Source organism: Myodes glareolus, chromosome 6 (genome assembly GCF_982192425.1).
Source record: "Myodes glareolus chromosome 6, mMyoGla1.1, whole genome shotgun sequence".
Classification (NCBI taxonomy): domain Eukaryota; kingdom Metazoa; phylum Chordata; class Mammalia; order Rodentia; family Cricetidae; genus Myodes; species Myodes glareolus.
The window spans coordinates 15,802,492-15,824,796 of NC_142031.1; the positions used below are offsets into that span (position 1 = coordinate 15,802,492).

At 53.1% G+C, this 22,305-nt stretch overlaps 2 protein-coding genes and 1 long non-coding RNA gene across 9 annotated transcripts in view; 1 reads left to right on the forward strand and 2 right to left on the reverse strand.

The window, feature by feature from the left end:
• The window catches only part of LOC146894101 (uncharacterized), an 8,149-nt gene extending 6,421 nt beyond the window's left edge, over positions 1 to 1,728 (reverse strand). Inside the window, exon 1 of the long non-coding RNA XR_015002181.2 lies at positions 1,589 to 1,728. This is a non-coding gene — a long non-coding RNA (uncharacterized LOC146894101). The remainder of the gene's footprint in view (positions 1 to 1,588) is intronic.
• On the forward strand, positions 533 to 16,401 carry Htr6 (5-hydroxytryptamine receptor 6). The gene is made up of 3 exons (XM_048443383.3): positions 533 to 2,504; positions 14,072 to 14,230; positions 14,358 to 16,401. The coding sequence occupies exons 1-3, from the start codon at positions 1,791 to 1,793 to the stop codon at positions 14,802 to 14,804; spliced, it is 1,320 nt and encodes a 439-aa protein (XP_048299340.3). The 5' UTR covers positions 533 to 1,790; the 3' UTR covers positions 14,805 to 16,401.
• Positions 16,402 to 16,914: 513 nt separating this feature from the next.
• The window catches only part of Tmco4 (transmembrane and coiled-coil domains 4), a 77,218-nt gene continuing 71,827 nt past the window's right edge, over positions 16,915 to 22,305 (reverse strand). For 6 of the 7 annotated variants that reach the window (XM_048443380.3, XM_048443376.3, XM_048443379.3 and 3 more), the window contains 2 exons: positions 22,162 to 22,279; positions 16,915 to 17,959 (listed from right to left, as the gene is read on the reverse strand). In XM_048443380.3, the coding sequence (XP_048299337.3) occupies positions 17,555 to 17,959; positions 22,162 to 22,279 (523 nt within the window). In that variant the 3' untranslated portion in view covers positions 16,915 to 17,554. The remainder of the gene's footprint in view (positions 17,960 to 22,161; positions 22,280 to 22,305) is intronic. The other variant, XM_085690392.2, reaches the window with a different exon arrangement.

The following is a 22,305-nucleotide window of genomic DNA, read 5'->3' on the forward strand; positions in this document are numbered from 1 at the left end:
CAAGACACTCAAGGGGTGAGTGGGTACTGCTGCTCTGAGAATTCAGGCAGGGGGCATCTTGACCAACTACGCTGGCCGCCTTCTGCCTGGGGCACCTGGCAGATCTGGGCAACCATTAGATTGGTTGGTGCTGGTGACCTCCGCAGAGGCTCTTGACCCCTCTGAGCCTCATCTTAACACCTTCTCTTTGACATTATAGTCGGGGTAGATATTCCAGGACAAACTACACCCGTGACTGCAGTGGACCCTTCTAACTGGGAAGTTTTTCTATTTTGGAAAAGACACCCACCAGGTTCTCTTCAGACTGCTGTACATTGTCTTTCTTTTCCCAGTGGAAATGCCCACTTTATGGTTTTCTTTGCCCGTTCCTTGCCTGTTTTTTCCCCCCTGCCAGAACGGAAGTTCCCAGATGGGAAGCATCCATCATCTGTAGTATCCAGCTTGACCAGAGCATTACCTGGTACCTATTAGGTGCGAAGAAAATTTTGTCATCACTAGGGGGCGCTATATCCTGCCCCTCTGCTTGCAGTGACTCTACCCTTCCAATGGCTTGGAGATTCCCAAACCTCTCACACTAAGACTTGGCGCTCCGACAGGCCTAGAGGGATCTTCAGGAATAACATTCAGTGCTGTTGGAGAACTGGATGGGGCGACCCGAAGATGAAGAATGGCAGAAATTATTTACCCATTGTATAGATCCAGCAACTGAGGCCCAGAGGGATGTCAAACGACTTGCTTGGTATTTCCCAGCGTGTTGACTCTCACAGTGAGGGGCCAGACCCCACTGGGAGCAGTCTCCGGGTACAGACAGGTCACATCCCCCTTCCTTGAGTTCTGCCTGCGCCATAACCACGTGTGGGTAGGGGAGCCGCAGGCGGGGGTGTGGGGGCTGCAGGCACCCAAGAGCGCTCGGAGCATCTTCTCCAGGCCTAAAGTACTGCGACCTGGCTCGTCTGCCAGAGGGGCTCGGCTCTGCCCGCCCACCGCGGGGCGGGGCGCACGCTTGGAGGCTCGGGGACCACGAGTGGCTGAAGCGTCGCGGGCTCCTGCGCGCGTCTCCCCGGCTCGGGAGCCCCTTGCCCGCCGCGCCACCAGCCGCCGCCTGTAGTCTCCAGCCCGGCGGCTCTTGCCGCAGTCGCCGGCAGCGGATCACCCGCGAGCGCCCAGGTAGGGAGCTCGGGTGGGAGGCAGCCAGGCAAGCCGGCGCGGCCGGGAAGGTGGAGCGCGGCGCTGCGCTCCTCTGCCAAGCCGCTCACCCCGGCCCAGTCTGGCCTGGCCCAGCCCGCGGCCTCCGGTACCCCGAATCCTGGGCTCCTGCTCCCGGGTCATCCCTTTTGAGACCCCCACGCGCGACAGCTTGTGATCTAGCGTACGCACACGTCCACCCTCCCCAAAGAGCCTACCCCGGCCCGAGAGCGCGAGTTCACCTCCTGCTCCCATCTCCCCACAGCTGTGTCTCTGGCCAGGAGCCCCACCCCCATCTTATGCCATCCTAGGTGGCTCTGTTCCACTCCAGGGTTCTCTCATTCAACGCCAACCTAACTTTAATTGACTCGGCTCATCAGGTACCCTTCCCCAAACTTCTTACCTGAGTTCTCCAGGTGGCCCGATCGTTGGAGACACCCCAACAACCCCTTCCCGATCTCTTGTAATCGCCGCTTGGTGACCTAAGGTCCCCGTGTTGTTACTCCTCCGGGGCGCAATTTTTACCCAGCTTCCTTCCTCTTCCTTTGGTTTCATCCTGTCCCCGCGTTCACTATATCCCGTCCTGGTCCTCAGCTCTAGTCCTCATGGTCCCAGAGCCGGGCCCGGTCAACAATAGCACCCCAGCCTGGGGGCCTGGACCACCTCCTGCCCCAGGAGGAAGCGGCTGGGTGGCCGCCGCGCTGTGCGTGGTCATCGTGCTGACAGCGGCCGCCAATTCGTTGCTGATCGTACTCATCTGCACGCAGCCCGCGCTGCGCAACACGTCTAACTTCTTCCTGGTATCGCTCTTCGCGTCGGACCTGATGGTGGGGTTGGTGGTGATGCCCCCGGCCATGCTGAACGCACTGTATGGGCGCTGGGTGCTGGCGCGCGGCCTCTGCCTACTTTGGACCGCCTTCGACGTGATGTGCTGCAGCGCCTCCATCCTCAACCTCTGCCTCATCAGCCTGGACCGCTACCTGCTCATCCTCTCCCCGCTGCGCTACAAGCTGCGCATGACAACCCCGCGTGCCTTGGCGCTCATCCTGGGTGCCTGGAGTCTTGCGGCGCTTGCTTCCTTCCTGCCCCTGTTGCTGGGCTGGCACAAACTGGGCAACGCTCGGACACCTGCCCCCGACCAGTGCCGCTTATTGGCCAGCCTGCCTTTTGTCCTCGTGGCGTCCGGAGTCACCTTTTTCCTGCCCTCAGGTGCCATCTGCTTCACCTACTGCAGGATCCTGCTGGCTGCCCGCAAGCAGGCGGTGCAAGTGGCCTCGCTCACCACGGGCATGACTGGCCAGGCCCTGGAGACCTTGCAGGTACCCGGGATGCGTTTGGGAGACCTGGGCTCTTGGGATGGGAAGGAATAAACAACCATTGGGAATCACTTGCTGACTGTCTCTTAGTAAGTGCTTGGGGCTGATCCTCTAAGGCCTCGTGGCTCTGTCTCTGTAACGAATCTCAAACTCTGACTGTGGTGGGTTAGCTGCTATATCCGGATACGGAGGAGTAAGCTGGCGTGCTTCTCCTTGACAGGCCCCATCGTGTATCACATGTGGCAAACTTAGAGAGCGCTCTTTCTCTCCCTCATGTCCACACTCCTTTCTCAGGCCTGCTGGTCCTGCCTACGGGTCTAAGAACACCTCTCTGCGGCTGTCTCCGTTGTGTAAGCCACTGTCGCCTCTTACCAGGGAGCCTTTGATAGACTCCCGCTGCCCCCACCCCACCCCTGCTGCGGTCCACTTTTCCAACCAGAACCAGAATGACTGAAAAGACCCTGGCTGTCTTGCTTTCCTTCTACAAAACTCACTTAGCTCACCCTAAGGAGAAAACCCATCTCAGAATGTGGCCTGTGGATCCTTTCGGGCCAAACTCCATGCTCCCTTTCTCCTCTCTCCCTCTCTTCCACTTGGTCTGCACCAGCCTCAACGACAGTCCTCAAAGCTGCCAAGCTTAACTCTGTGCCAAGATTTTGGCTTTTACTTTGAGATAGAGTCTCATGCAGCTTCGGCTGGCTTCAAATTCACTATGTAGCTGAGGGTGATCTTGAAGTTGGGATTTTCCTGCCTCTACCTCCTAAGGGCTGGGACTATAGGCATGAGCCACCATGCCTGCCTTAAGGTCTTTGCATTTACTGTGGCCTTTGCTTGGATGCTTCTCCCTGGTGCTGCTCTTGCCTAATTCCTTTTCCCTCTTCCCAGGGTGACCCCGACTTTCTGATCTGCAGGCCCATCGCCTCCTATCTGTTACTGCCATCACAACCCCCAAACTTATTTGTTGATTTAGCCACTTTGGCTCACTGACTTGGGAGCTGTGTGAGGTTAGGTCAGTTTTGACCCCCAGTACACAGCTCAGTAATAACTGAAAAATAGGGCAGGGCTCTTAGCTCAAGCAAGGGTGGCTAGTCTTGCCATCCAGGTCATGCTGGGCTTCAGGCTGAGGTCCACCCTGAGTGATGGAGATGTCCACTGACTAGACTTGAGCTTCTGAGATTTGGGTCTCTAAATCTAAGGCCCTGGCAAAGGTCTCAGGTAGGCTATGCAAGGATGTCTTGGTGTAGCCTCAGGTGAAGGAGGTTCTTCAAGAGTGGTAGCCTGGGGGTCACACAGCAGCGAGGAACTAGGCTGAGGTGCGAAAGGGCTCTGGGCAGCCCCTAGGGTAGCTGAACCACAGTGCCCTGAAGAGAAGCCCGATCTTCCAAGGTCCAGTCACCTAGGACAGTGGTATCTGGGTGGGCAGAAATCCTGGCTGCAGCTCTCTGTCTCCTTCGGCATTCTGAGAACATTCTGGAGTCCCAGCAGCTGTCTGTGGTCCTGACACAGAGGCAGGATCAATGCCCTGGGCCTTTCACTCTTTTCTGAAGATTTTGGTGGTTTCTTTTTGTTTGTTTGTTTATAAAGACATCATTGTAAGCCGAACGGTGGTGGCACATGCCTTTAATCCCAGCACTTGGGAGGCAAAGGCAGGCAGGTCTCTGTGAGTTCAAGGCCAGTCTGGTCTACAAGAGCTAGTTCCAGGACAGGCTTCAGGCTCCAAAACTACAGAGAAACCCTGTCTCTAAAAACAAAAGAAAAGAAAAGAAAAGACACGCTTGCTCAGCGGCAAGTCACTCCTGCCTCGTTGTGATTTCATTGACTTGTCCGTTTGTTGACTTGAGGCTGAAAAGGGGCAGCACTTGCTTCTCACCTGTGTAAGTTTCCTGGCCTCAGAGGCAGGTGGCTTCTCCAGAGGGGTCCTGAAAGCGGATGAGCTACAGGCAGTGCCGGTGGTGCAAGCAGATAATATGTGATGTCTCCACACAGCAGGCCTTGTTTCTTACTCGGCAAAGGCGTCAGATAGTTCAGCGGTTTAGAGACCTTGCTGCAAAATCATGAAGATGGGAGACTGGATTCCAGCACCCACATAACAAGCTGGGCAACCCACAAACACTCAAAACTCTATTGCGCTCAGTGCTGTCTCTCGGATTTGGTACATGTGACAGTAGCATATCAGCACATACATATACAGACACACACAGACACACACACACACAGACACACACACACACACACAAAGACACACAGACACATACCGACACACACACACAAATAAATACCAATGAAAACAATATTCAATACAACCGGAAGCTCCAGGGTTTGTGACGACATTGGCTGACCGTGGCACAGGGTCTCCAATGGTCTACCACTGAGTTCCCTGCTTGCTTTCTGAGATTTTTGTAAAGGAAGGAGAATTACTTGGGGGTGGGGTGTATCTGCCTTCCTGTCCCCCCCACCCAGTCCCCTCTTAAGTCTCTCAGTTCATCCTTATCTGGCATTTTCTTTGTATTCCTCATTTATCTTTTTTACTTCTATGAATGTATTCAGAAAGAAAAACCCCTATCTCTTCCAGAAATGGAAAACCAGTATCCCTTCCCACGAGCGGTCACAGGAAACACAAGGGCGGGATGTCACTGGCGTGCCTTTGACGTGTCTGTCTGCTGTGCCCAAACCTGAAGCTGGCTTTCTCATCATGAGTTTGGGGAGGGGATACTAAGAGCAAAGAACAAGCCCTCTCTTGCGGGAAAACAGCTTGCAGCTCTCATGTGTTTGTATTTTTTTAAAATTAATTTATTATGTATACAAATTATTATGTATTCTGTCTGTGTGTATGTCTGCAGGCCAGAAGAGGGCACCAGACCTCATTACAGATGGTTGTGAGCCACCACGTGGTTGCTGGGAATTGAACTCAGGACCTTTGGAAGAGCAGGCAATGCTCTTAACCACTGAGCCATCTCTCCAGCCTCCATGTGTTTGTATTTTTAAATTTTAACTTATTATTATGTGTTTGTGTGTGAGCATGCACACGTGTGCCATAATGTGTGTATGTAGGACTTATGACTATTTTCATGGGTGCAGGTGCCTTTATCCGCTGAGCCGTCTCATTGGTTCTGTGAGTTTTTAAAATGTTTCATGTAACTGAAAAGTCCTGAATGCCCGTTCTTGAGGAAGCTCTGTGCCAGAGATCAAGGATATTAGAGGTTGGCCTCTCGGGCTCCCCGGTCCTAACAGGGCCCCCACACAGGTGTTCCTTAGATAAAGCGAGCCAGCTGGTACCATGACCTCAGGACCTGCGTGGGAGCTTCCCACAGGCACACGCTGTTGGCTTGAGCACTCTGTCAGGCACCGAGCCAAGCTCGGTGTCCAGAACACCCGCTGAGCATCTGTCCCTCAGCCCTGCTTCACGGTAAGGCAGCTATGCCCCAGAGAGAGCAGACATGATGAAATGACAGTTGATCAATGCTGTGACCAGCGACATTATACCTTGTCCCCCTGCCGACTGTTTCCCAGGTCCTCCCTGAGCCTTGATCTGCCAGCGCTGCCTGCCCCGTGGGGCTCTGACCTGGGTCGCTAGTCCTTTTTTCCCACTCTCTGTAGTGGTTTTGTTTTGTCTCGGGCCTGGAAATACCATCTGTGAGCAGCTAGGCCAAGCCCTGCTCAAGGACAGACAGAACTCGGCCCTTCCCAGGCTCCACACTTAGCCCCCGGGGTCTTCTCCACGTCAGGGGATGGTGACCTCTTTTTTTCTGATTCCCCAGGCTGGAAGCTCTGGAAGCAGCCTCTCTGCTTCTTCCACTATGGACCCAGTCCTCTCCTCTCTACCTGTAGCACATGTCCAGGCTCTGGGCACCTTGCATCTCTCCACTGCCATCCTGGGGCTGAGCCCCTTTATCATGCCTGGGTTACAATGGTAATCTTCTACCTGTCATGTGTACTGTGTTTTATGTTTGGGACAGCTTTTGCCCCAAGACCCCCTGATCCTTATCTATACTCCCCTCTTTCTCCCTTTGATTGTCCTTCCTCTGTCAGCCACACTGGCCTCCTCACTGTCCCTTGAGCATCAAGCACATTCCTGTCCCAGGACCTGTTCCATTTCCATAAGGTCCTTCTGTAGTTTCTGTCCCATCTTCTGGTCCCTTCGGTTCTCATGCTTGTGAGGAGGAACTGCTGCCCTCCCTTGGTCCTCTCCAGGCCCACTGCTCTCTCAGCAGCATCTGCAAACATCTTGCCAGTTGATGGATGATTGATTGATGGCTTCTCCTGAGTAGGACGTGAGCTGCGAGAGTGCAGGAGCTTGTCATGTTCGCTGCTGTATTTCCAGCACCCAGAACCATGCCAAGCCTGTCACAGCCGCTCAGCCTGTGTTTATGGTGGGGAGGAAATGGATGCCTAGCTGCAGAGGGCCTGGGGTGCCACCCCGGCTCACAGGGCTGCCCGTTCTCAGCTCCTGCGGGCTCACTGTATGCAATGAGTCCGTAAGCCTTTCATAGCATGAATTCATTAGCCCAATCAATGGCATGTGTTGAGTACCTATGGCGTGTAGGAGCAAGATCCTGCCCTGCTTAAATTTATGCTAGTAGGAGAGATGGGTTTTGACCTTAAGCACTAGCAGGAGGGGAGGAGGGTGGATCTTCGGAGGGGGAGACCTCTGAAAGCCATGCTCTGTGTGTAGCTGAAGGCCTAGGCAGAGAAGCCACAGTGAACCCTGAAGCCAAAGGCTGGAGGATAGGCCTTCTGTCTCCAAGGCCATTATCCTACCTCATAGATAGGATGACCCGCTGGGCTTTCAAGCCGGAGGCTTGTTTATCCTGTCTCTCTTCTCCCACCAAACACCTGAGGGAATGCCTGATCTCTCTCTCCCTCCCTCCCTCTCTGTCTCTCTCTCTCTCTCTCTCTCTTTTTTTTGGGGGGGGGGTTAGGAGGGGAGTGGTTGAGACAGAATCTCTCTATGTAGAGAGAGCAGAGATTCATCTGCTTTCAAATGCTGGGATCAGAAGCATGTGCCACCACACCCAGCCTCATTCTCTTTTAAAAATAGTGCTTATTTTATTTGTGTGTGTGAGTGTGTGCATGTACATGCGTATGTGTGTGTGTGTGCGCGCACACACACGTGTGTGAGTGCAGGTATCTTCGGAGGACAGAGGTGTTCTCAGATCTGGAGCTATAAGCAGTTGGGAGCCACCAGACATGGGTGCTGAGAACTGAACTGGGGTCATCTGCAAGAGCAGGGCATGCCCTTAATTGCTGAACCATATTCCCAGCTCCAAACCTACTTTCTTGGCTGGCGAAGCATCGGACCCTCCACTACCCTGCCTTTAAAGCCACTTGGTTAAGAGCGAGCCTTCTGTGCACCCGTTTCCTGCCTGCCTTTGAGGGCTTGTGTGTGGCGTGGCACTCTTGCTCCATCTGCTTGGGGTCTGTGTCTGTGTTTCCTTCCGAGAAGCTGGCTTATCCAGAAAAGCAGATCGCCAGGAATGGTGGCGGTGCACACCTTTAATCCTCAAACTCGGGAGGCAGAGGCAGGTAGATCTCTGAGTTTAAGGTCAGCCCATGCAACATGAGGGCCTGCTTATTGGGGTTTCTGTCCTGCCTAGTTCCACAGTCGTTAGGTCCCAAAGAATCACACCGAAGGTCTACATAAGTCATAAAACCAATTGGCCCATTAGCTCAGGCTTTTTCTTAATTCATAACTTATATTAGCCCATTATTCTAGTATATGTTAGCCACATGGCCCGGTACCTTTTTCAGCCAGGCAGGTCACATCTTCCTTCTTTGGTGTCTGAACAGGACTGCAGAGGGAGCTTCCCCCTACCCAGAATTCTCCAGTTCTCATTGCCCTGCCTCTACTTCCTGTCTGGTTGTCCTGCTTATACTTCCTGCCTGGCTACTGGCCAATCAATGTTTATTTAAAACATAATTGACAGAATACAGAATTGTTCCACACCAAGCCTGATTTATGTAGTGAGTTTCAGGCAAGCCAGAGGTACATAATGAGATCCTGTCTCAAAACAACAACAACAACAACAACAACAACAACAACAACAACAACAACAACAACAACAAACCAGGCAGGGAACTTGCAGCCTGGAGGCAGAGATGGTCTTAGAACTCAGATTCACAGGAACGGTGTGAATGGGTGCAGAGAAGGTGGCATGAGGCTCTTTCCCATCTAGGATCTGCCTCTCTCTTAGCTCTTCTCTTCACCAGTGCAGCTTCTAGCTCCCTGCAGACTGAAGGGAGGTGGAAGCAGTTCCTGGCACAGGCAAGGTGGAGCTGGCCAGCATTATCTCCCTCTGATCCACATATGCCTCTGTGTGAAAATGGGTTTTAAAAAGCCACTCCTGGGCAGTGGTTTCCAGTAGGTCTTCCCAGCATTCCCAGGGGCTGAGGGAGAGAGGAGCTAGGAGTCCCTGCTTTGCCTCACCTTGCTTTCTCACCCCCAAGCTCCTAACCTGCCTTAATCTTCCTCCCCCTCCCCATGGGTGCTCCTCTCCCCATCATCTTCCCTCTGCCTTCCCTGACTCCCCCCCACCTCTCCCTCCTCCCTGTCTTCCTCCTACCTCTGCCCTTCCCTCCCAACTGCACATTTGTCTCAGTGACAGGTTGTCCTTCCACCCCCATCCCTCCTCTTCGTTGGAGGAGGAGGTGACATTCACTGCTGAGGGAGGTGGTTGCAGAGTGCAGGTGGCTGCTGTGCTGAGCTGGGGGCTTGGAGTAGAAACTCAGTGTTCCCTGCTTCCAACCCTGCTTGCTCCGGCCACAGCTGAATGACCTTGGAGAAGTCATTTCGCCTCTCTCTATCTCAGAACTAGAGAGGACTATTCATAAGGCAGGGGGATAATATGCAGTGGCTTTGGCACATAGTAGGTTCTCAACAGGTTTCCCTCCCTGTCTGTTGGTGGTAGAATAGATGGTTCTGGGGACCTCCAGCCTTTCCAGGGAAAAGATGGTCATGGTGGTCACCACCAGCATCACCATTAAGTAGGTGAGACTCTTGGAATACATACAGTGTAAAGGATAACAGCTAACCTACACGACACTTACGGGGTTCAGGAGCTGTTCCAACAGGATTGTATTACCTTATTTGACCCTTAGCACAGGCCTGGGAGGTGGATACTACCAGAAGCACCTTTTTACAGAAGAGATGGGAGAGGCACCATAGCTCGCCAACATCGCTCAGCTCAGCTGCTTAGACGAGAGTCAGGGTGTGATGCCCTGTGTTCTGGCTCAAGTCCATCTTGTCGGCCTCGCTCTGTGACTAGACGATTACTAAACTGTTTTTAATGTTTATTTATCTTAATTAAAAATTTAAATTTATTTCCTAATTTTATATATTTAAGTATTTTATATACATGGGTGTTTTGCCTACTTGACATGTATTATATGACATTTGCATGACATGTATTATAACACCCATAGAGGTCAGAAGAGGGCATAGGATCTCCTGGAACTGGAATTATGCATGGTTGTGAGCTGCCCTGTGGGTGCTGGGAATTGAACCCAGGTCTTCTGAAAGAGCAACTAAGTACTTTAAAGCACCAAGCCATCTCTCTATCCCTTTATTTCAATCTTTATGCATACCTATGTGTGTCTGTTCAGCTGTATATGCACCACACGCATGCAATGCTCATGGTGGCCAGAAGAGGGCATCAGATTTCTCAGAGCTGAAGTTACAGGCTGTGAGCTGCCCAGCGTGGGTGTTGAGAGCAGAACTCAGGTCCTCTGCAAGTGGCCAGTGCCCTGAATGGTGGAGCCATCCCTCTAGCCCTTGATCCTTAGCAATTTAAATAATGAAGGAAGTTATACATGCGCTTCCTTTTAGTTTTTTGTGGTGTTCAGCAGTGGAGCCCAGGACCTTGTGCCTGATAGGAAAGTGCTCTACACAGCCCAAGAAGTACAAGCAAGAAAAAGTAAAGGATCCCTTGAACCCAATCTCTTCACCACTGGTGACACTCTTGCCACCGTAAACAATGAGTTTTACGGTTCATTGTTGCACTTCTTCCATATGTCAGGCCCTCGAGAATCAGTGTGTTATGTTAGTGCTTTTCCCATGACGGAGGCATGCTGCCTGTACTGCTTACATAGCTGCCACTCTCACTTATAGCACACCTCCTTTGGCCACCATATTCTTTATTTATTTACTATAATTTTAAAAAATGGTGCATTTATTTTATGCATTTTTGTATTTTGCTTGCATGTATGTGTGTGTACCGTGTGCATGTCTGATGCCCAAAAAGGCCTGAAGAGGGTGTTAGGTCCCCTAGAACTTGAGTTATGAATGGATGTGAGCCATTATGGGGTTGCTGGGAACTGGATTATGGGGTTGCTGGGAACTGGACTCAGGTCCTCTGGAGTAGCAGCCAGTGCTCTTAACCACTGAGACCCTGTATGAATGAATGAATGAGTGAATGAATTCTAGGACTGAGGATATGGCTCTGTTGATAGAGTACTTGCCTCTTCATGAGATAGAGTCTCATGTAGCCCAGGCTGGCCTTGAACTTACGATGTAGCAGAGGATGATCACGTGTTCCTAATCCCCCTGCCCCTCCCTTGTGAGGGCTAGATTACAGGCATGTACCACCACACCTGGTTTATGCAATGCTGAACATGGAACTCAGGACTTCCTATATGCTAGGCACACACTGTGCCAATGAGGGTACATCTCCGGATCCTCGCCAACAACATTGATATTTTTATTGTATTTATTAATTCATTGTGTGTATATTCAGTGTATGTGTATATTCAGAGTGTGTGTGTGCGTGTGCATGTGTTGGGGGAATGTTGCACCATGGCATGCCTGTGGAAGTCAGAGAACAACCTGTGGGAGTCAGTTCTGTCTTTTTTTTTTCCTCCTGAGACATGGTCTCACTCTACAGTTTTGACTGACCTGGAACTCACTAGGTAGACCAGGCTGGCCTCAAACTCACAGAGATTCTCCTGCCTCTGCCTCCCAAGTGCTGGGATTAAAGGTGTGCGCCATTATGCCCAGCCCAGTTCTGTCTTTTCCACCAGGAACCAAACTCATGTACGGGACTTGGCAGTAGGGACCTTTACCTGTGGGTCCTTGGGTGGACAGCTGGTGGCTGAGGCCTTCATTCTCTCCTATGCCACGCCTTTGGTTGACTTGTCAGCTGAACCCAAGTGTCCACGTGGAGTTGTTGACTGGAAGGGAACTTCCGGGTTACCCAGGATGACAAGCCACCCTCTGTTGTTAGCACATGTCACAGACATATAAAAGGGACATACAGACAGCAGAAGGAAGCCTAGCATGGCTGGGCATAGCTCCTGGGAAGACAGAAGTCAGGCACTGGCATCAGTATTGCGCATGCACGTACAGTCTGCACTCTCCCAGCGACTCCCTCGTGACCACTGAGCTATCTCTATGGGCCCCATGGTCTCTCTCTTTACAGTTGTAGACAGGGAACTCTCACTCAAGTTCATAGAGCTAGTGGGGCTGTGATTCGCTGCAGACTGCCTATCATAAAGCCCAGCTTTTGCCTCCTCCACCCTTTTAAGGCCAAGGGGAAGAGATCGGGGCATCTTCCAGGCTGCTCTTCGATGGATTTACCCCTGATTCTCATATCACCAGTTTTCATCTGAAAAATCTGTTATGATGTGCTTTGCCTTTCATATTCCAGAGCAGGACCCCAAATCCTGCAGAAGGGCAGCTGGGAGCGGGGGTTGGGCACTCTAGACAGGCCTCTGCTCTGCAAACCCAGCTGGCAGGGAGCTGGGCGGAGGAGTGCGCCTGTGTGAGGAAGCATTTGGTTGGCACTGAAGCTCTCTGGCTCTGACAGACCCTGGCATTGCCTTCTCCACCCCCTCTCCATCTGTGGAGGGTTGCCCGGGAATCTGGTTCCCTCCTTACCTCCTCCTGGTCTTAGCATCTCTCCACAGCCATCCTACCTCTGGCTGCCTCCAGAACCCAGTTGGGCATGTTGGAACTTACCTGTTACCCTGGATCTGGTAAGACCAAGGCAGAACTATTTTCAGTATGAGGCTAGCCTGGACTACATACCCTGGACTACATGTCTCAAAATAAGTTAAGAAAAAAAGAATGAAGCTGGGCAAATTCCTGGATTTAAAACCTAAGTGTATGAGGAAGGCAAGACTGTGGCTGGGACTGTGGCTCAGTTGGTCGAGGGCTTGCCCTGGGTGTGAAGGAGGGTGTGAAGCCCTGGGTTCAGTCCCTAGCTCTGCATAAACCATTGTGGAGGCACATGCTTGTAACCCCAGCATTCAGGAGGTAAATCTTGGAAAATTAGGAGTTCAAGGTCATCTCCAGGGCTCGGACACAGATTGTCAGGCTTGGTGGCAGTCACCTTTACTTAAAAGCGGTATATTATTTTCTTTTATGCACAGGGATATAGATTTTTATCAGTATCCTTTTCTAGGGGGAGGTTTCCCCTATTTTTCAAAGGGCTCTCAGAGTTCAAGGTGGTCCAGGCTCCTTCCGTGCCTCATAATGATCTGGGATGGTTGGCTGACGGGTGGCAGCATCAAGCTCAGATCTCTCCATAAACTTGTCCCCTTCTCAGTGACTTCTGGGGAGTGGCACCGTCCTCCTTCCCTGGTTCCCACCAGTGTCCACAAGGAGTGTGGAGTCGGATGTCAGTCTGGGTTGTCAAGGATCTGTGCGGTGCTAAGGTCACGGGCCAGCATCCCTATGCATCTACACAAGATTCCATCACAAACATGTGCTTCATGCACATATGCAAAGGAAACATTTCTGTTTTGTGCACCATGAGAGTAAAAACAATAATTCCAAAACATGCAGGGGATCCACGGGCTGCACAATGCCTGCTCTTCGGCCATGGGTGTTCTTTCTCAAGTGTAACTGAGTCTTGAAGCGCCAAAGCCTTGGAAGGTGATGGGGCTTCTTGTGGTGTGTGCCTGTCTGTGTTGAATGTCATCATCCATCCATCCATCCATCCATCCATCCATCCATCCATCCATCCATCCAAAGTATTTATTTGAGACTATGTCTCCCATAGTTTAGACAGGTCTCAAGTCATTTTGTGGCTGAGGGTAGCCTTGAACTTCTGAGTCTGCCTGGATTCCAGGCACATATCTCTGCACCTAGTTTGTGAGATAGTGGAAATGGAACCCAGGGCTTCCCGCATGCTAGGCAAGCTCTATCAACTGAGCTACATTCTGATGCCCCCATGCACCGAGTACTGTTTGGCCTCGCAGCAAGGCTGTTTGGAGCTGACGACCTCTGTATCTGAACCTTCTCAAACTCCTTGTGGAATGCTGTGTGGACAAGGTGCAGTGTGGGACCAGAATAAGGGCTCAGTATAGGCCATGTTGAAGGTTCAGATTTAGACCTTGGGTTCACAAGGGTCTATGGGCAGTCTGTGCTGTGCTTAGCTTGGCAGCGATGTCAGGCTTGGTCTGCCTCCAGTATCAAGTTCAGTGTGGAACTGGAGTTAGGCTTAGTGCTTTAGCTGGGGGTCATCAAGGATCGGGGCTCAGTTATTTGCTGGTATAATAAGATTCAGTCTAGTATTAGGATTGAGGCTCAGTCTATGACTAAAATCAGTCAACCTATATGGCCTTCTTCTCTACAGGTGCCCAGGACCCCACGCCCAGGGATGGAGTCCGCTGACAGCAGACGTTTGGCCACCAAGCATAGCAGGAAGGCCTTGAAGGCCAGCTTGACCCTGGGCATCCTGCTGGGCATGTTCTTTGTCACCTGGCTGCCCTTCTTTGTGGCCAACATAGCTCAGGTAAAAAATGACATGCCTCACTGTGCAAGGGGGAGGGAGGAGGATGGCGCATGTGTGGTACCTCCCGCTGGGGGAGGTAGCCTGGGTCCCTGCCCAGGACCAGGTGTGATGAATCCTATCCCCACAGGCCGTGTGTGACTGCATCTCCCCAGGCCTCTTCGATGTCCTCACCTGGCTCGGGTATTGTAATAGCACCATGAACCCCATCATCTACCCACTCTTCATGCGGGACTTCAAGAGGGCCCTGGGCAGGTTCCTGCCATGCATCCACTGTCCCCCGGAGCACCGGGCCAGCCCTGCCTCCCCCTCCGTGTGGACTTCCCACAGTGGTGCACGACCAGGCCTCAGCCTGCAACAGGTGCTGCCTCTGCCTCTACCACCGAATTCAGATTCAGACTCGGCATCAGGGGGCACCTCGGGACTGCAGCTCACGACGGCTCAGCTTCTGCTGCCTGGAGAGGCAACCCGGGACCCCCCGCCACCCAACAGGGCCACCGCTGTGGTCAACTTCTTCGTCGCGGACTCTGTGGAGCCCGAGATACGGCAGCATCCACTGAGCTCCCCCATGAACTGACCAGGTCAAGAGCTGGTCAGTGGAGAGCCACATTCCAGAGAACTCAGCCCACTCTCCCTCCACGAGGCATCCTCGGCTAACCCCCATCTGCTGCTACCGACCCCTTAACATAAGGAGTGATTAGAAACATCTCTGTAGGGCGCTCCAATATGGAACATCATTTTGGTTTGTGTAGTGTGGCTGGGGGACTTGGGGAGATGGGTCATTTGGTTCAGGTCAGCAGGAAAGCAACCTGTTCTTGGTCCTTTCTTTCTTGGTAGGTGGACAGCAGGCGCATTTAGATACTCACCCTGGTTCTTGTCTGGCCCAATCCCCTGCCATCCAAAGTGCCATCCTCGGGATGTTGGGGGGCTCTCATAGGCCTTGGGAGTTTATTCAAAGTGCCCCCCTTCCACTGAAGATACACTCAGTCAAAATTGTATGTTCATGAGCTTTCCCACGTCTGCATTCGCTGGACACTTCGGACCTGCCAGCCCTTGGGATGGGAATTGTCAACCCTAAAGAGCACCTTAGGCAGGAAGCCAGGCAGGCAGCAACAGGACCCTTTTCTCAACTGTCTATGGCAGCTTGGGGGCTTAGCACAGGTCTCAAGGGAGAGTAAGGATGCTACCTTAAAAGACTATGTAAATGATGTGCCCAGCACCTGTGAGGGGGCAGGAGGTGGTAAATTCTGTTGCTTTAACCCCTGGTCAGCCAGGGCTTGGCTCCGGTAGAAGGGAAGCAGAGCCCCTCCCCCCATTCCCTCTCTGCTCTCTCTTTCCCTCCCTTTTATTTTTTTCCTAGGGTCTCATGTAGCCAGGCTGCCCTCAAGTTCCGTGTGGCCAAGGATGACCTTGAACTTCTGATCCTCTTGCCTCTACCTCCCAAGTGCAGGGATCACAGAGGTATCGCACACACCAGGTGTATGCGGTGCTGGGGATGGACCTCAGGGCTTCATGCAGTCTAGGAAAGCATTCTATATCAACTGAACTGTGTCCCCAGCGCCCTTTCCTTTCTGTTAGGACAGCCTTGCACACACTAGGCAAGTGCTCTCTGCGGAGCCACACCGCAGCCCCACTGCTCTTTTCCAGCCTTGATTTCCATACCCTAACTCGGGCTCCCAGCCTCTTTGTTCTGATGGGTGGGGGACCCCACCACTCAGGGACCCTTCCAGTCCCATCTGCTGCTCTGCCTTTTCCACCTCAAAGGCGGGCTTCCTCCATCCCGGGCAGACTCAGTTCCTCACGCTGCCTCTTTGGAACTTCCCTAGGGTCAGCTGCTTGGGTGGGCAGAGAACAGTCGAAGAGGAATGTCCCTGGCTTGGGGGTGAAGCCACAGACAAGCAGGTGGGCTCCGGCTTGGGCCTGGCTTTTGTGGGTAAGGGCAGGGGACCCTTGGCTCCGTGCTTCTCTTTGCTGAGTTCTTCTTCATCCCAGGTCTTTATTCAAGCCCTTAGGTTCCGTCAACCCTGGCTCCCAGGCTCGCCCAGCGTGACCAGGAGCTCTCCGTGGTGCTGATCATACTCAACTGGGCCCTGGCAGCAGGGTTTTGGTGCTTGCCCGGGTTTCTCCTCCTCTAGGCCTGCCCGAGGGACTCAATAAACACGAGCTGAAGTGACTGTGTGTGGACCGTGTCGTATTGAATCCCTGGGTGGGTGGAAAGCGGCTGCGTAAAGGTTTCCACCCAAGCGTCCTGGGCTCTGATCTGACTCTGTCTCTAGCTTGCTTTGTGACACCCCAACAAATCATTGTCATTTTTTCCACATGGGCACAGCAGCTTGTCCTGAAAGCAGCATAAGTTGGGCAAGTGTCCATAAAGTGAATAGGTGCTGTGCACTGGAGGGGCATCCGGTTTCTGAACACTGTGACACCCACAGCCTCGGATGAGTCTTATTTCTCCATGTGCAGAATGGGGGTGGGCCACCTCCATTCCTGCCCTACAGAAGAGGTGGGAGGAACAGGGAGGAGGTTCCCATGGATGTGGATGCAGCACCTTAGAGATCGGGTCTAAAATCCCACTAGCTAGACTTCATAGTGACTCCATCACTGATCAGCCATGTGGCCTTTAACAGGTTTCCTAAATACATAGAGACTGGGTTTCCCCAGCATAAAATAAAAAGTGGCCACGAAGGTTAAGAGAAAAGGCTTTAGTATTTATTGGTCCCTCCCTGTATAATCCTCATTTATCACCAGGCCCGCTTCTCTCTCTGGCTACCATTCTATACAGGGCCAGCACGTCTCACAAGCTCAGGGTGGGGCACCATTTACATGACATCCGTCTCAGTTACTCTGCAGTTCTGCAGTGCACACACACAGCCTGCACATCTGTATGAGACAGCGCTGACTGGACCTCCCAAGAAGAGCAGACAGAGGAACTGACTTCATTGGCACCTGAAAACACCCCACCGGTAGGGCCTGGGGCTGGTGGGCAGTCCTGGAGAGGCGATAAAAGATCAAGAAGATGCTTGGTTCCACTCAAGTTGGAGGAAGAAAGAGCATGGGGACCTCCAGTCTCACAGTGACTCCTGGGCCTCTGGATGGACCTGCAGGGGAGGAGCCTACGCTGGCCTGGAGCTGGGCTGATGTTGCAGGTCCCACGGCCAGTGTTCCCTCAGGGAGCAAGCATTTTCCTCACCATCTCTCCATTCCAGGCTCTTTCTGTTTCAGAAAGGCACCTGTGGAAATTCCACACCTCCAGAACTCTCTGAGGAGCCCAGAGGTATGAGAGAAAATTGAATACAGAAGTCTAAAGAGATAACTGGACTCCTGGGGTCAGTCCAGTTCTGCACAGGATTCCCGGGTCCCTTGTGTGCAGTCAGGGCAGCCCAGTGGGTTAGGACCCACACCATGGCTGCAGATCACGGGTCCTTCTGCCGGACTGGCAGTGGCAGGGAGCAAGGCCTCTGTGGATTGGTCTGGTTCTGTTGGCATTTGGGCTAGCCTGGCACTGGAAGGTCCGGCGGTTTTGAGACTGTCTCCTGGGCCAGGTTCCTGGGTTTGCCCATCTTGGTGGATTGCCTCATCTGTGGAGACTATGGCTGTCTGGAGAGGCTCTTCTTGGGCCAGGCTGCCAGGGGCCAGTAGGAATCCCTTCTCACCCCAGCCTGGCTTGGTGCGAATGCCCACAGCCTTCAGGATGACATCCATTTGCTTGGCGTAGTCCAAGTGCCCGTTGACCTGCAGGGAGACCATGAGTGAGGACCATGTGGGTAGGTGGGCAGGATGGTGGGTAGGTGGGCAGGATGGTGGGTAGGTGGGTAGGATGGTGGTTCCACCCTTTCCCTAGGATCCAAGCTAAGTTCCACTCTCAGCCAGTCACTCAGCATCCCAGGGTCCTAATTTTCAGTGGTTCTCAAGTCCAGAGTACACGGGGTGGGGGTGGGGCAAGTGTGTGTGTGTATGTGTGTGTGTGTGTGTGCTATAGGATCTGAGCTAGGGACAAGTGAAGAAAGTTTTTCCAAATGTATAGCAGGTGGGGGAAGGGCTCAGTATTTGCTCTTCAGTAGCCAGGGGACCTTGGGTGGCCTTTCTGTCCCCAGCATCAGGAGTGGCTCCTACACAGGGTGGCTGGGAGGGTTTTCCTGGGAAAAATCCCAGGTGGGAAATAACGTTTTGTTACAGCCCATAAGGTTCTGCTTCTTCTCAGCTCACTGTCCGCATCACTCCCCCGCTTCGCCCGGTTCCCCTCCTAGGAAGTCCCCACTAGACCTCCTCATTGTGTGCTGAAGACTTAACTCCCCCAAGCAGCAGTGTTGGGGGGGGGGGACACTGGGTCAGGAGCCCAGGGCTCTGCCTCTGGCTTGACAGTGATGTCACCCTGAGGGCGCATTTGTTACAAGGCCAGCTTGCCACTCCACAGTGAGATGCAGCCAGAAGTCGCCAGTAGACTCCAGTGCCACAGCCATGGACAACTCTCTGTTCCTGGCACACGATCTAGTCCCATGCATTCACCTACAGCAGTCCAGAGGGGCCAAGAGGAGAGGAACAACGCTATTTCAGGTGCTTCCTGGAGTATTTTGTGAGAGAATGGGTGTCTTTTCTTACCCCTCCCCCAACCCGTGTGTGTGTGTGTGTGTGTGTGTGTGTGTGTGTGTGTGTGTGTGTGTGTAGGTCAAAGGTCAGGTGTCTTCCTCAATCTATCCATCTTATTTTTTTTCAAGATAGGTGTTTGGTTAAAAGCACTACCTTAGCTCCCTGGCACTCCTTTATATAGAGCCTGGACTGCTTAGTTGTGGGGCTTCACCCCAGCCCCCTGGTATCCATCTTTGGAATGTTAGGTGGAAAGTTCCATTTCAAAGCTCCTTCCCCTGGGAGTTGCCTCAGTCCAAACTCTACCTCCAAGAAAGCCTGCCAAATGGTGACCCCTCCCCAGGGAAGGTCAAGACCACTCCCACAGGCTATTTAAACTGCCCCCCAACCCCAGAGAATGAACATGTGGTCTCCCGGTTTCCCATGGTCTTTTGGATCTCCGGTGCGGTTCTCTGTTCCCCTCTCCATGTTTTCCGGGGGGGAGGCACCTGGGAGTGTTGCCATTCATTAAACCTTGGGTGTCTTCTAATTCGGTCTGATTTGGTCTGATTGGAAATACTGTGTCAGCAGAGAGATTTGTCGGCTAAGGAAAAATACTTAGCAGTAGGGTCTCTCACTAACCATGGAGCATATCTGTTTGGCTAGCTTGGTTGTTCAACAAGCTCCAGGGATCCCCTGCCTCTGCCCTCCCGCCTCCATCATGGTTCTGGGGACCTGAACTCAGACCCTCATGTTTCTGTGGCAAACACTTTACTGACTGAGCCACATCCCCATTTTCCAAGGCAGCTCATGGAGATGTTTCCCGATCCGGGTCCGTGCTAATGCATTTCAATGGGATCCGAGAAGGACTCTTAGTAGGTGCCGCATAAATATGTGTCCTCTGACTTTAGCTTGCCTCAAAGGGGAGACAGCGACGGGGAACTAGCCGGGTTGATCCTTTTGGGAGTCCAAGGTGGCTGCTTAAACTAGCTATCACATCTCAACTCCCACCAACAGAAACTTCAGACCCGCAGGGACAAACACCAACCAGTTGACCACGGACAGATTACAGCTGCTTCCCTGAGCCTTTGGGATCCTGGGGAAGGAGTGGGGACTGGTGCCAGGGCTATGTGGGAACAGGCAGTCAGGAAGGGCGGTGTCACTGTCATTGCTGCCTCAGGTGGCCATCACACCTACAGTCCACAGCTCTAGCCTCCTCTGCCATAGGCTGGTCCAGGTCTTGGCAGGTCTACAGAGACCCAAGATGGAGTCATTGCTGTTGGTACTTTATGTTTACAGCCAGCAGCAGGGCAAGGTGGGTCATGGGTGGGCGCGACACAGCTGATGTGGACTCAAGTTTTTAGCCCGTGACTATCTCCCCAGCTGTCCTACCAAGCCATGCCCACTGCCCTGTACAACCAGACATCACTAATACAAAGCAGCCATCTTTCATGAATGATTCTGGACACACCAGGCCCCTCCTACCCCCACTGTCCATTAGCAAGGGCTCATCGACTACTGGCCGAGAGACTATGAATGCGAGCAGTTACCAGGTCCTGTGGGTAGGGGTGGACCCCAGCATTTCCCCTTTCCTGCCTTGCAAGAGACCTGGCCTGGCTGCCACCACCCCACCTGTCAGTCCTGAGGACCCCTTCCTTGGCCACTAAGCCCTGGTTCCCTGCTGTCCCCGCTTCTTCTGTAAAATGAAACTGGCAATAACCCCAGCACCATGTGTGCTGGCGTGAGCAGGAGACCATGTGGATACGGACATGCCACCAGGGCTGCAAACTGTTGCCGAGGTTGAGGAACGCAGGTGGCACCAGTGTGTGGCCGAGGGCCCAAGCTCTGAGGTAGCTGCCCTGGGTTTCTGACTTGAATCTACAATGTCCCTCTTGGGCTCATGTCCTTGATGGTTCCTTCTCCAGTGGTGTTGGGAGAACCTTTAGGAGGTAGGGTCCAGCTGGTGGAAGAGGGCACCGGAAGTGGGCTTTGAATGAACCTCTTAGGCTTGGGCTCGTCCCTCCCCCTTTGCTGTCAACCCATCCTGCTGGACTTCCCCTGCCCTGGCGAACTGAAGCCTGCCTAAACCGTGAATGCAAATACATCCCCACTTCAGTTATTTCTGCCAAGGGGCGTGCGTGGTCACGCACGTGATTCAGAAAGTCACTATTACGCTCATGTTTGTCACACGCTGTAGCCTCAGTTTCCACATCTGAACCATGGATCAGTATGTCCTCCTGGGACCTTTTGCAGGGTCACCTGATTCACGGTGGCCATTGTCACCTGACGCTGGTGCTATTACTGACTGCTGTACTCTGTGGCTGGCCCTGTGTTAACTTCTAAAATCAAGCACATCCTTTGGGACATGGAGAGGTTTTTCCTGAACCAGGGCTTCCAGGACAGCTTCAAACACTGAGCCCTGGGGTGGTAAATCCTCCACCAGCTGCAGCCCAGAGAGGCTTCCTAGCCAGGGTCCCTTTCTCCACACCCCCACCAGAGATGGTCCTTGCCTGCCACAGGGAGGAGGGATGGGACAGGTCTCCTGGCTGCTGAAGCAAAGGGAGCTGCCAGGCAAATCCTCCCGAGGGAGCCCTGCCATCCCCTCCTCCAGCAGTAGCTGCCAAGGAAAGCCAGGGACACAAAGGCAATGCTAATTACCTCTAATTAGTCAGAGGAGGAAAGCACCGCTTTGCTGGGGCCCCTAATGTGATAAAGAGCTATTATTAGGCAGGAACTGAGCCAAAGCCAAGGTGTTTGAGGAGGGAGAGGTCCGCAAGCAGCTAGTCTCCAAACTGGAGAAGTGAGGGTAGTGGGGTGGCTGAAGAGGAAGAGGAAGGGGTTAGTATCAGGGAGCACTCACTAGTCCAGGGCCCTGGGCCCTGCATCTTAAGCAAACTCCCCATATAATGGCTGGGCTTAGTGCTGGATTATGTTCTTGCTTGGCCAGCACCAGGGACGACTGCTTTGCATCTAGACAATGCTCTGCACCTGAGTCCTCTGCTTGCTTTGGTTATTGCTGGGGTGAGGGGTGGGGGCAGCCCTGACGGGTGATGGGGTTATTGCTGCGGGTGTGGGGGAGAGGAGGGTGGTAAGTTGAAGACTCTGGCTAGGGGTTTAGATCCAGCCCTGCGAGTTTCTAGTTGGGAGACCGGAATTCTCCTAAGCTTGGGTTTTCTCATCTGTAAATGGAACACTGCAGTCCCTGCCCGGCAGTAGAAGCTTGAGGATTACAGCCAAGGGGGGAAAGGCTGGCATGGAGCCCACAGGAGGCAGGCCTGTCCGTGCAAGTGATACTGCCAAGTGCTGCAGTGACCTGGTGTCCCTCATCACAGGCCAATGGGGAGCCCTTGGACGGCCAGGCCAGTACTCACCACTGCGGACAGGTCCACATTCTCCATCCTCCGGTCCTGCAGCAGCACGGGCTGGAGGCCTGCGACCCGGAGCTGCACAGAAGATGTGCGGTACACGAAGCTCAGCAGCCAGTCTCCCCTGCAGGCAGAAACAGGCACTGTCAG